Genomic DNA, 12572 nt, shown 5'->3' with positions numbered 1-12572 from the left:
TATTCTGCAAAGTCATTGGAGAGAAGTGAGACTAATGGTATCAGGTTACTTCCCACAGGAAGGTCCCACAATGGAGTACAAGGTGTTTATCTGACATGAATGGTTAGGAGATTACATCATCGAACACACACTGCACCCACACACCAACACCTGCTACACCCAAAATGGTCCCTGTTTAGCATCTGCTTTTCTGATGTGGAGGCATTGTTCTGCCTGAGCTAACTTGAAATGCTTTAGGGAAGCATCCTGAGCATTGCTGAGCAGAGATAGCACCATACACGGATATAAAGGCATTGTTGAGACAAGCTCTATATGGGATGTTCTGCCAAACGGTTCCCTTCCCTTCCTCTTCTCATTTCCTTGTTCTTCAGTCACTGGAGAATGCTAATCCCTTTATTTGTTTTCGTGTAAACTGATGAGTTTCCAGACCAAAGTCATTTGACTGAAAGACTTTTCTGGAAAGAGACATCAAGAGAAGCTGGAAATTTCTTTCCTGAACGATGAGTTGGTGGCAGCTGTTCTGGTCGCCTCATATCTGAGGATTTTAATATTGCTGTGTTTGGATTGACAGAGTTAGAATACAGTCAGCCCTGCTTCGACAGCTGTAAACAAAAGGGAAAATACTGCAGCTACTTGAATTCTCCTTTTGTACTGAAGATTTGGTTTTTGATATATATTGGTTTTGACCAGCTTGAGAAATGACAAATTTGCAATGTCTTGCTCATCCAAAGCAGCAAGCTGCTGACATTTTTTTCACAATGCAAAGAAAAAAGCAGACACACAACTCTATCTGGAGGGAGAAAAGTATTTTCCATATCATCACAGTTTGTGAAGGAAAAAAAGTTCTGGTACACAAAGATGTGGGATTTATACAGGCCTTCATGATTTCAAAGCTCATGGAAATCAACCACCCACTTTACAGACATGGGAAAAGGAATAGTTTTCTCACTGCTGAATCAGTTGAGTGCTTTCTCAGTTTTTATACAACTAATCTTGGACTTCAAATGATAAGCTATTATTCTTGCCTCCTGCAATCTAGTTTAAAATGTGTGCCCCCTGATGTGAAACCAGGTGCAGCCATTTCAGGCACCAATGAAGATATACAGTGCCTCAGCAAAGTAGTAAAATCAGCTACCTACCAAACTACTAACTGTACATGGAGACATCTACAGACAGCAAATTCATTGCTGTTCCAAAAATTTCCTCAGGATAAAATACATAGAAACAAAATCCAGGCACTATGCACCAGAGTCAGGACTTTCTTGCCTTGCAGGTACCTTGGCTGAAATCCTTTTCTTCACCCTTTCTTTCCATTTCTGGCCATTTCTGCTTGTTCAAGCTGTTGGTTAGCCATGGGACAGTCTATCCTTAACCTCCTCATAGATCTCTCTGGAGGCAGCTGGCAGGGTAATCAGAGATTACTGCCTTTCCCAACATGGCTAGGCATTGCAGAGCACGAAGCAAGAGTAACAGGGCCAGGGGATGCTCTCGAGGCACACAGGAAACCTGGAATCTTGGCCCTGCACCAAAAACTTATTTCTCAACCTAATAATGTGTTTAGTGTAGCGAAGCTGCCGTGGCTTTTATGACAGGGTGCTTTTAGGAAATGTGGTCACAGTCCTTGTCTTGTTCAACTGTGAGTGTTCTTCCAGTCCCCCAACGACACAGAGGAAGCAGTGATATCCTTAGAAAACCTGCTGCCAGCCTTTCCATGCATTCTCTTTGCAGATGGGGTTCCCCTCCCCTTTCCTTACCCATTTTTTCTCCCAGCGTACTCCCTAGCCCCCTTCTCTCCCTCCTCCCCCTTCTCCACTTCTCTTCATCCCTCCCGCTCCATTCATCCTTTACCTTTGTGACCATCCATTTTGCATTTCCTACCTCCTCTCTGCTTTCAGGAGTGAAGCTCTGCATCTCTCAAAGCAGAGTCTCCCAAGCCAACTCAAGAGCTGCTCTAAACACCGCTAACATTGTCCACAACATACACATCACTACAGAACTCTCCTTAATTCTGGCACTGTCCTTCCAAGTGCCTTGGCAGAGCCTTGCTGTGTAACATGCAAACTGTTCTGGTGACAAACACCCTCGAGTTCAGCTGTGCTCAAAACATGTGAGCCAGTGATTTTTTTTTTCCACTGTTACTCCCTTAAGCAGTGGTGGTGGTGGTGGTACAGGAGCGATGCTTGTCTCTTGTAACCACAGGGTCAGAATATTTCTTATTTTGGTTCGGCAAGAGCTGAAGCTTAGTTCTGACATCAGCCGAAAAAAGAGGAAGTGAGCCTTTCCAAGTAAGGGCTGTTCTTAAAAGGGTATGAAACTTGAAAACCACAACCGCAGGTGACCAGCTCCTTCTCCTGTGATGGGGATACTTGCCAGCATATAGGAATTCCTTGATGTATCGATACACGATTTTTGCATTTCCCAGAAAGAAATGGTGGGAAGGGGGGTGGGGGTGGGAAGTGTTAGCTTATCTTTCCACCGCAGAATCCAAGTAAAAGGCTGTGGGGTCTTCACATAAAAGATATACATCAGACTGTTTCATCAGAACAAAACTAGTAACTTTGGCATCAGTTTGAGAATTTTATTAAAACCATAGGTTTCCATTCTGTACAAATCTAAGGAGCTTTGTTTTTTTAAAAAAATGCATTAACCACATAGGAAATAATGCAGTATAAGTGGTTTGTTGATAAAAACCTCTCTGAAAGCTATATACACGATTAATACCACAAAACTGTATTAATGTAGAGACTGTCAGTAACTTTAGCAATATATACAAACTACCTTTACATACATAAATATCTTATTTACAGCTAATAAATAACATCCAAAGCTAAATCATGTGTCCTCATGTACAAGAGCCTTCTCTATTTTGTATCCAAGTTCAGTATGTGTTTGTAGTTGATCCTGTATTAAAGGCACACTTTTTCAGACACTGTATTTCTAAAGACCTTAACTCTTAAGAGAAAATTGCAACAAAATGTGAAGTCTATAGGGAATAAATCATTATATTTATTTTTAGAGGTCTCAAATGCAGTGGCTCAATACTCGGCCCCACCCTCAGTGACTCATCACTGCTGTAGTTTAAGGGTTAGGAAATCAAATGTGAGCAATTTCAGAGTTATTAATATTCCAACATATTGCACTGTTTAAGACTTTTATCCCCAAATATACTAGCAGCTATGGCTGGGAAAAAAAAAAAACAACAACTGTGCACATAAATGCCTAGATGCTGGTTTTGTTTTCAGGATGGGATAATACTGGAGAAACCACCACCTCCACACTGTCTTGCACACGCAGGAAAAATCTACAAACCCAGCATCACATTACACTTCTCTGTCTACCTACAAGCCCTTCTGCCTCCTCAGTAATCTGTTTATCTCCTAGAAAGCTGCAAGAGGGTTACTGAAACTTTCAGAGCACTAGAAAAATTACATCTTAAAGGTGAAGCAGAATGCCTTCAATCTATCTATTTTTGGCAGCTTGCAGAATGTCTAATTCAAGTGTTTTTCAGAGCATGCATTCTTGTGCATCACACAATCGGGTTCCTTTTAACTACCAGAGTTAAACACAGCTAACACAGTGTTGGAGGCTAGATGGTTTCATTTTCAAGGAATGAAAGCACAGATGAAGAGTTGAATGCCTGGACAGGACACTGGTATTGCTGCTACTTATTCCAGAGTAAGCTGCATAGAAGTATAAAGCTTAAGAGATCATACCTATGGCTAAGAGGCACTGGCATCTACCCCCAGTAAAGCACATTCATAACCACAAACTAGAAAATTCATCCCCATATCAAGTCAGTCCCTGACACCTTTGAGTAACACACAGAGCAAAGGTGGTGTTTTCTCATGAGAAACCTACATATTTCCTAAACACACACTCAAAGACAATGAACTTCAGCCACTGAACTGTCTGAAAATTCAGTTAGCCAAGCCAGAAAAAAAAAAACCAAACACCTGTTCAGTTTCAGAAAAATGGAAAAAAAAGCCAGGTACAGGGCTTTTCTTTTCAATAAATACTAGAAAATTGCTATAGAGGATCTGATGGTCAAGAAACCTTGTCACAAGGCACCATGATTAAGCAAAATTACTTATTACTTCCCAGCACTAAATCCTTCAGCAAGTTGTTTTGCAGGTTTCTTTTTGTTTTTAACTATTTGGATAATGCATCTTTATGGTTAGTAACTTGTATGCTGAGACATCCTTACAAGAAGTCTCCTAAGACAGCTAGGAATAGCAGGCAAAAAGCCAGCAGCGGATAAATACTTCTATATATTTGGTTCTGAACATCCAGTCCACAGGGACGAACAGACTCTTCTCCCCAGTGTGGAAAAAAAAAACCAACCAAACATCTTCATTCTTGTCACTTAAGCAGATTCATGAGCAGAATTTTCTTTAGAGGCTTTCTTAGCACTGTGAGGGGAGGGAAGAAAAAAAAGCAATAAGGTGAAGAGGAATATATAATATACTTACTCCTTTCTATCTTTTTTTGATACTTAAAATTTAAAAAAAAACCCAACCAACTAATTAACAGGTAAATAAATTATCTGCTTGGTTGGGCTTTCCCTGGCTGCTACTTGATTTTACATGTCAGATCTACACACAGATCTCTCAAAGCCTTCCCAGGTCATTGACCTGGAGTGAAGGTCAGCACACATGCCTTTTTGTGTAGAACCAGATCTCAGTCCAGAAGTGTCCCCATGAGACCTTTCACACATCATCAATTGCACTAAAATAAATATAACCACTTCTGCAGCTCAAACTTTAGCGGATAAAGTCCAAATAAAGCTGGCCCCACATTTGGAAGTTCACTCTGGGTCAGAAAATTATCGATTGAAAAAAATTATAGCGCACCAAGGGCTATTGAACACAAAGACTCAATCTCTGATCCAAATCAGAGAGGCAATGAGAGTAGCCAGCAGAAAGCAGCATGCTAGGGAGAGCACCTGCGTAACCCTCCTCAGTCTCCATACCAGCCTCCACATCTGCTGCTGGCCAGTGAGGAAGGAGGGCTCTGGATCAACTCAGTATGGATGTTTAGGTGATCCTCAGTGTGGGGCATCCTCAGACAGCCCACACCTAGAGAGGGTTCAGAGACAAGGCACTAACATAGAGGAAAGCAAGCCTCTAATAGTCATTTATAACTTGGCTGCTGTGTGAACGCAAGAGGCAGTGACGTGCACGTCGTTTTCAGGGAATCGCACCACCTCACATATTAACAACCACACAAGAAGATGGTCAGCAGAGAACCCAATCGGATTTTCAAGCTGCCAAAACTGCAATAAGCAAACCTCAGGCTACTCTGGGTTGTGATGCTTCTGAACTCTTGAGAAGATTATTGTGCAAGTCAACTAGATTGGGAAGCCTTATAAAATCCTTCTGCTACCACTTAAGTTTACCCCAAACCCAAAACAACGGTGATCACTCATACCCTCCTCTCTTCCTGTTGACAGGCTGCTCCGGGCATTTCACAAACGTTGCTGCCTCTTTTCCCTTACTGAGATGTGAGGTGCCATTTCGAGAACAGAACACAACTCTGTGGAATAAATATTGGACAATTAGATGACAGAGCCAAAAGTCTCTTTTAAACTGTAGGAACAGGACTGTTGCTTGGAAGCAGTCTTCATATTTTGCCACGTGGGGCATACTATTGCACAAGCATGTGAGAAAATTATTTTAGAAAAAAAAATCTCTGACAGAAGAAACACTGTGCAAGAAAAACTGGTAAACACATTATACATGGACCTCAAGCTGTAGCCATAACTTTCACCGTCCTTTGCACAAAATCTTCTTGGGGCTCTCTCTCAAAGTCTCTTAGATCTTTATTTACACCAGTCCTTGTGTGACTTCTGTCAGGTGAATGATCATGGAAGAAAGCCTTAATCCTTCAAATGTTTGCAAATAAAGTGGGATGCCAATTCCAGCAAACCTGAGTAGCTGCTTTTCTATTTATCAGCACCTTCCCCACCCCTATATTTGTTCAACTCTGATAACTGTTCTTTGATCAAGTGACTGCCTTGTTTATTCAAAGGAGGAACATACTATTAACAATACAGTCCATAGGACATGCACACACTGTTTCTGCTAACAGGTCTCACATCTAGTAAATCAGTACTTCACAATATTCAGGTCAAAGCAGTTCTGCTGAGACTTTGCTGTTCTGGCATTCACGCATTAGCAATATCCCACAACAATCATGTGTTTTGGTTTTAACCCACCATTCAGGCATTCAACTCCTAAGAAAAGCCATTTTAACAAAGCAACAATTTCTTTTACAAACACACTTTTGGAAGGGTTTCCAAAAGTCTTTCCCAAGGAAACCTATGCAAGTGTTCAGCAAGAGGAGGAGAGGTACTGCAAATACAATCAGAAACGCTGATTCATGGAGCTCCTCTCCTGGATATTGTAACTAACCTGAGGCACATGGGACAGCAGTCTCCAGTGGAAGCAAACAACGGAACCTAGTTTACAAAAAGGCCAGTTTGGTGCCACTGGAGCCCTGATTACCAGTGCTGCACCCATTTGTAACTGTTTTTCATTTCTGTCCCACTCTGCATGGTACCAGGAATCAGGAAAGTCAATTAAAACTAATATAGCTTATAACAACCAAAACAAGTTACTTTTTCTGAGTTTCTCCTGACTTCACTCTGACTCTCTGGATGTCAAATGTAAAAGGACTCCACCAGTCTGTCAAGCTGAAGATGGTGTCTTTCTCCCACTGCAGCTTCAGCTCGAGCAGATCACCAATATCCACTTCAGTGTAAATCAGGAAGGAGAAAGTCTTGTTTGAGGAGACTTCAGGCCTGTGGGGAGGGGAGTAAGGAAAAAGAAATTAAAAAACCCCAACTGTTGGACAGAGAAAGAAAACTAAGGAGAAATGGAACCAGGATTTTATGTACTTCAGAGAAGGCAGCAACCTTCTCCATAGTTCTGGATGGAATAATAAAATGAGAAAAACCCAACCAATAAAAAAAAAAAACCCACCTCAAAAAACCCCACCGCCAAAAACATGCCCACACCTCAAGCTTTTGCAAAGGCACAAGTAAAAGCTTTCTGCAGGAAGGCTGGCAAAATCCTGAGACAGGTTGCCAGGTAAAGGGGTATCTTATCAAGTACTGGTGGCTCTCAGACAACTCAGACAAGCACCAGCCAGGAACAGTTTAAGTCCCTCAAAGCAGAAAAAAACTTGGATGCTTTCCAGTCCCATTCCCTGTCACCCCGTGTGCAGGGATGCAAGCAGATTCCTGTTTATTTGCAGAGCTGTGGAAGCAAATCCTAGGTCTCTCTCAGCTTCTGCACCAAAGACATTCAGACCCATCAGACAATTAAGTCCAGGTTGCAGTCTGCTTTTAAGGTGCTTTAACACAGCTGAAACACAGCATAAATATACCAAAGAGAGAAGAAAATAAGAAACCTGCCACACCAGAAACATTTTTATTAGGCTGGCTGAGCCATACGTCAGATTTCACATTCATGTATTTCAGATCTCTTATCAATAACAGTTCCTAAGAGCTTAGACCATTAACTTCAGCAGCAGATGTATCCCTTTGCTCAAGCACAAGGGCAGATTCTGGAACACTATAAGAGAGCTAGAACAAGTTTTTAGATGGGGCTGTTACAGATTTAGCTGGACTCAACAGTACATTGCAGTTATTTCTGCAGCTACTCACAGTGTGAAAGCAATGTTCTCACTCTCATCCAGAGTGCCATAGAGAGAGATCAAAAATGGCTGGTTTGTCTTGGTTGTATTAGTCTTCCCAAAGAAATGGATCTTGACCTGGTAATGAAAGACTGGAAGAACACAAAAGAAAAGGCCTTTAGTAAAAAACTAAATCACTAGAGAGACTGCTGGTGATGAAAATCACCCCAAACATCTCACATAAATCCTAGGCTGGAATATGCCAGCATCACTAAACTGAGGAGGTTTGTTCCCTGCAGGTATCCAAGCAACTATTTTTGTGAGGAGGTCAATATTAGAATGCAAGAGAATCATGGCTAAGAAATGTCTTTGCAGTTCTTGCAGCTAAACTCTGCATTTAGGCTGACTACCACTACCAACAACCCCAGAGTCTTCAGTATTGCCTTCAAACCTATTATAAACATGTAAGACCTACAAGTGAAACAAGTGAGTCGTGCCCTACTCATACGGAAGCCTTGGTGAAAAAAAACACAAAACAAAAACCCCTCAACATCAGCCCACTGACACAGCAGATGAAGAACCAAATGCCAACAAAACACTAGTCTTACACCTGTTCCAACACTGCAAGAACGTGCCCTCTGATTGCTAGTCCATCACACAAGGCCACAATGAACACAGCACGTGGTACAGTCAAAGCCAGGGAGGACAAAAAGTAGTAAAATCCAACTCAGAACCTACTTCTCTATCTGAAAGCCTTCCAGTTCTTTCTGGCAGGGTCCTTCTCAGACCTGCCACTGTAGCAATGGGAATCAAGAAGTGCCATAATATTTTAACTAGGGCTGGTGCTCCTCTGCCAAAGAGACTGTAAAAGGCACAAGTCTGATGGATGCTTATCTGTAAACAAGTTGCCCTGCTCATTTTCCCAGCAGCAGAACAAATTCCCTTGGATGAAAAATACCAAAAATATTTCCAAGACTCAGTTGTTCCAAGTGACCATCCCACAGTGTAAATCTTCCTAATTCTGCTACTTAGAAATTTGTTACAAAATACCATCTATTTTGTATTCCTCCCTCCCACCTCCACATATTGAGTAGGATGACACTGTTTTTATGACCCTGCCCTTTGCTAGCACTTAAAGGCAAACTGCAGGCAAGCTTCACCCCTGCCCACTACAGGTACCAAAAGCAGCAATACTGTTACCTTCCGTACGCACGCACCCTAGCATACAGCTGAGCAGAAGTACCAGTCTTGCTCACCAGCAAGCAAGCGGGACCTACCCTTGTAGGGCATCTGAGCACGGGTCTTCAAGTACATTTTGGTGTTTCTCTTCGTTCTCACTCTGTTGACCTTGTAACCCAAATTGTTGCAGCGGTTCTTCCGGCAGCTCAGGCAGAGACCCTTCTCAAAAGCCTCCTTTGTGTTGCAGCGGTAGGCCATGCTGGGCTTTTCTTCATAGAGGAGGGAGTCAATGAAGAGGTGGATGGATCGTTCATGGGAACATTTCACCAGCTGATCCACATCTTTAAAGAACAAAATTGCACGAGACATACATACACATGCACATAAAGATATAAATCCCTAAGCAGTGCTGTTGACAGGCAAGAACCACTATGCCAGAGCTGGGCTTTATAGGGTGACTTTTAAAAGCCCTTAAAGGAACAAGTTCCTGTGCCTCTCAAATAGATCTTTGTTTGCAGGAAACCTGCAGGCTACTGAAGACATCCCTTTGGATGTTATTCTGTTTGCTTCAGAGCAGCCTCACCTGCAAAGCCTTTTTCAGCAATTAGACGGAGTGCTTCTCCCAAGTTGCAACCTGGCTGGAAACCTCCACCATTAGGATAAATATCAATGTGTCCAACAGGCTTCTGGATCCCAATGCTGCGGTCTGGAGAACCTCGAGTATAGGTGTGTAGGACATCCACAAAGTCAGCATCATCAGGGGAGAGGCGGGTGAGGGCATCAGCATACTCAAAGGTAGGACCAGCTGGATCCAGCCCTTTATGGGGCAAACCACAAAGAAAAACCCAATATTACTGTCTGCCAAAGACACTGACAGTGATAACAAATGCCAAACTCCGCTACCACACTGGGATAGAGCACTGCATATGGTGTCCCACTGCATATGGTGTCCCACTGCATATGGTGTCCCACTGCATATGGTGTCCCACTGCATATGGCGTCCCCCTGCCTATGGTGGCCCACTGCATATGGTGTCCCACTGCATATGGTGTCCCACTGCATATGGTGTCCCACTGCATATGGTGTCCCACTGCATATGGTGTCCCACTGCATATGGTGTCCCACTGCATATGGTGTCCCACTGCAGATATTATACTGGGACCATTTAAGTAGCATTCATGTATAGAGGAGACCCAAATACACTACCTTGAAATGCTGGCCCTGTTTAAAAAAAATAAGGTGTATGTAAACATACGTAAAGAAGCCCAGATAACTTTCTCACTGCTGTAGCATTTCCAGTGGGTAGAAGAAACAACCTAGTATATTCTCAATGTCTTCATCTCTTGTCAAGAATTGTAAAGTTTCTATATGAAGTATTTGAAATGTGGAAAAAGCCTTGCTGCTAACACCCTGCTAGGGGAACAAGTAGGAAACAACCAACAGCTTCACTGTCTACATGCCTAAGGGTAAGGGGTAAACTGTCAAACTGTAGTAACATTGACATCAAAACCATGCAGAACTATTTTGCCAGTGAACAAGTACTACCCAGACAACTACCTGAGAGATGGCTGCAGGCAGAGCTCAAGGGACATGTCTCTTCTGCAGCCCTCTGCTGGGGACAGGCACCTGGGTTGACCAACCCTGGTTAGCAAAACCCAGTCTGAGTTGCCTCACCCTCTGCTTTTAGGACCTCAGGGTCCGACCACACCCTGTTGGCTGATGTTGGCATTTCCCTCATCACTGAAATCCCACTACTATTTTCAGCTTAGAATATTACTTGAGCCTGCTAGGATAATTTCTTTTTTTTCTTTAGTAACCCACAGTGGATCTCAGATCTGTCCAGTCTCCCTTTGAACCGGTATAAACTTATTACTCCCGCAGAATCTCATGGCAAAGAGCTCTGCAGGTACTACACCACAGCAGCAGGATTTACTCCTGTTCTTTTTGAATAGCTCCCACCAGCTGCAAGGGATGACTGCCTGGATGAAGACAACCAGCTGAAGTTCTTATGCTGCAAGAGATACTGTGATCTTCTCCATACCATGGATTTGGCCAGTCTCAACCATTTTCTCCCCCAAATACTCTCTTTTCAGGAATGATGAATCCCTGCCTACTCACTAATTTCTTGTGCTGAAGCAGATCTAGGCTTCACACCCATCACCTTTGATGTTCTTTTCTAAACTTTTTCCTGTTCTGCTACAGAAATATTGTTATCTGCTGATTCAATAAAGCATGAACATGCAACCTAACTGCTGCCAATAAGGAAAAAATTTTCTGCTGATTTTCTAGAGTAGCATAATATTTCAGCAGTATGGAAGAGACAGAACTCTCCACTCGACAACCACAGCTTTTCTTACCAGTAATTCTGTTCACTTTCTTCTTGGTCAGGCTCCCAGCAATCCCAGCAGCATGAGCACCCAAACTGTACCCCAGTAAGTGGACATTGTTGAGAGGATAATTGAATTGCTCCTGCAGATGACAATGATTTGTTTAAAGTTAAATGGGAAAGCATCAGAAGACACAAAAGAAGTTTTGTCAACACTGAGACTTCTCTTTGAACTATGAATAATACAAGAAACACTAAACACAATTAACATAATTTTGTGCCATACTAGGTCTTTAACTAGCTTAAGGCAAAAAAATAAATCTAAGCAGAGAGGAATGCAAAATGACAGACAGAATAGAAGGTTGTGTATTATAGAGAAGGTTTTAAGACAGACCTTCTCCAGCAGTTTCTGGATCTCTGCAGTATTTCCCAAAGGCAGAGCAGACTTCTGTTTCCCAAGGGCTGGCTGTTGTACAATACATACAAACCTGTCTTTCACAGCTATGACTCACATAGCCTTCAGAAATACTGTGGACTCACAAGGTTCCACAAACCGAAAGATGAAGTTTTCTAGAACGCACTATAAAAGGCCGCCTTGTGTAAGAGATAACCATTACTGCAAAGCTGGGCTTTTACCACTCCAGCAAAAGTACTGTCTACAATAGCTTAACTCCACCTACCCAAAAGAAGATGATTAACACAGCTGCATCATTGCTGCTTTGTCTGCTAGGACATTATGTACAATGTGAGACATGTGATTACATGGCTTACCTCCATCCAGTCAATAAACATAGCAACGTCCTTTCCCACCAGCTTAGTGTAGGCAGCAGACACTGGGTAGTGCTGCTGAGCTCGAACTAGCCAGTCGACCACAATGACATTTGAATCAGGTTCTCTCTTGTACAGAGCATCCACCAGCTTTGGGACCCAACTTTCATACATTCCTGTCACCTGTTTTTTTTAATTAAAGAAGGAGATATCTTAATATTATCTGTGATGTATAGACACCTTAGCTGACGTATCTGGCACAGCTTATCAGGAGTCTGGTTAAAAGAGAGATTCCACCCCTCTATTCTTACCGTCCATCCATGTATCACCACAAAGGTTTTACTGGTGTGGTTGAAGTTGCACTGTGCCAGGCTGTCCACTTGCCCAGGAACCAGGTAGCAGACATCTTCATCGGGCTCTGCAGGCGTCCGTAAGGAAAACTTGCTCTCAATTCCCTCAAAATTGGTCTCAGCTTCTGCTGCACAAGAGCACAGGAAACAGTATTAAGACAAACAGTTCACAAGTTACAGGTATGACGTTGGAGAGGTATCTGGAACAGTCAAGAAAGGGGACATGTGTTTTTCCCTGTCTACAGCACTCCTTTTGTGCTGTAAAAGAGGAAATCAAAGGGTGGAAATTGCTTCTCTCCACCAGGGTCCTGCTG

General features: G+C 42.6%; 1 protein-coding gene across 1 annotated transcript in view; it reads right to left on the bottom strand.

The window, feature by feature from the left end:
- Nucleotides 1-3659: 3659 nt before the first annotated feature.
- Nucleotides 3660-12572, bottom strand: part of LPL (lipoprotein lipase) — a gene marked incomplete at its 5' end in the record, with an annotated part of 15391 nt that continues 6478 nt past the window's right edge. Inside the window, 9 exons of the mRNA XM_009865390.1 lie at nt 3660-4409; nt 5428-5532; nt 6617-6799; nt 7667-7787; nt 8913-9155; nt 9398-9631; nt 11172-11283; nt 11912-12091; nt 12220-12386. Of these exons, the coding sequence (XP_009863692.1) occupies nt 4364-4409; nt 5428-5532; nt 6617-6799; nt 7667-7787; nt 8913-9155; nt 9398-9631; nt 11172-11283; nt 11912-12091; nt 12220-12386 (1391 nt within the window). The remainder of the gene's footprint in view (nt 4410-5427; nt 5533-6616; nt 6800-7666; nt 7788-8912; nt 9156-9397; nt 9632-11171; nt 11284-11911; nt 12092-12219; nt 12387-12572) is intronic.

This window comes from Apaloderma vittatum, unplaced genomic scaffold, assembly GCF_000703405.1.
Source record: "Apaloderma vittatum isolate BGI_N311 unplaced genomic scaffold, ASM70340v1 scaffold14372, whole genome shotgun sequence".
Taxonomy (NCBI): Eukaryota; Metazoa; Chordata; class Aves; order Trogoniformes; family Trogonidae; genus Apaloderma; species Apaloderma vittatum.
The sequence above is the reverse complement of the archived record's forward strand: the minus strand, read 5'-3'. Positions and strand labels throughout refer to the sequence as shown.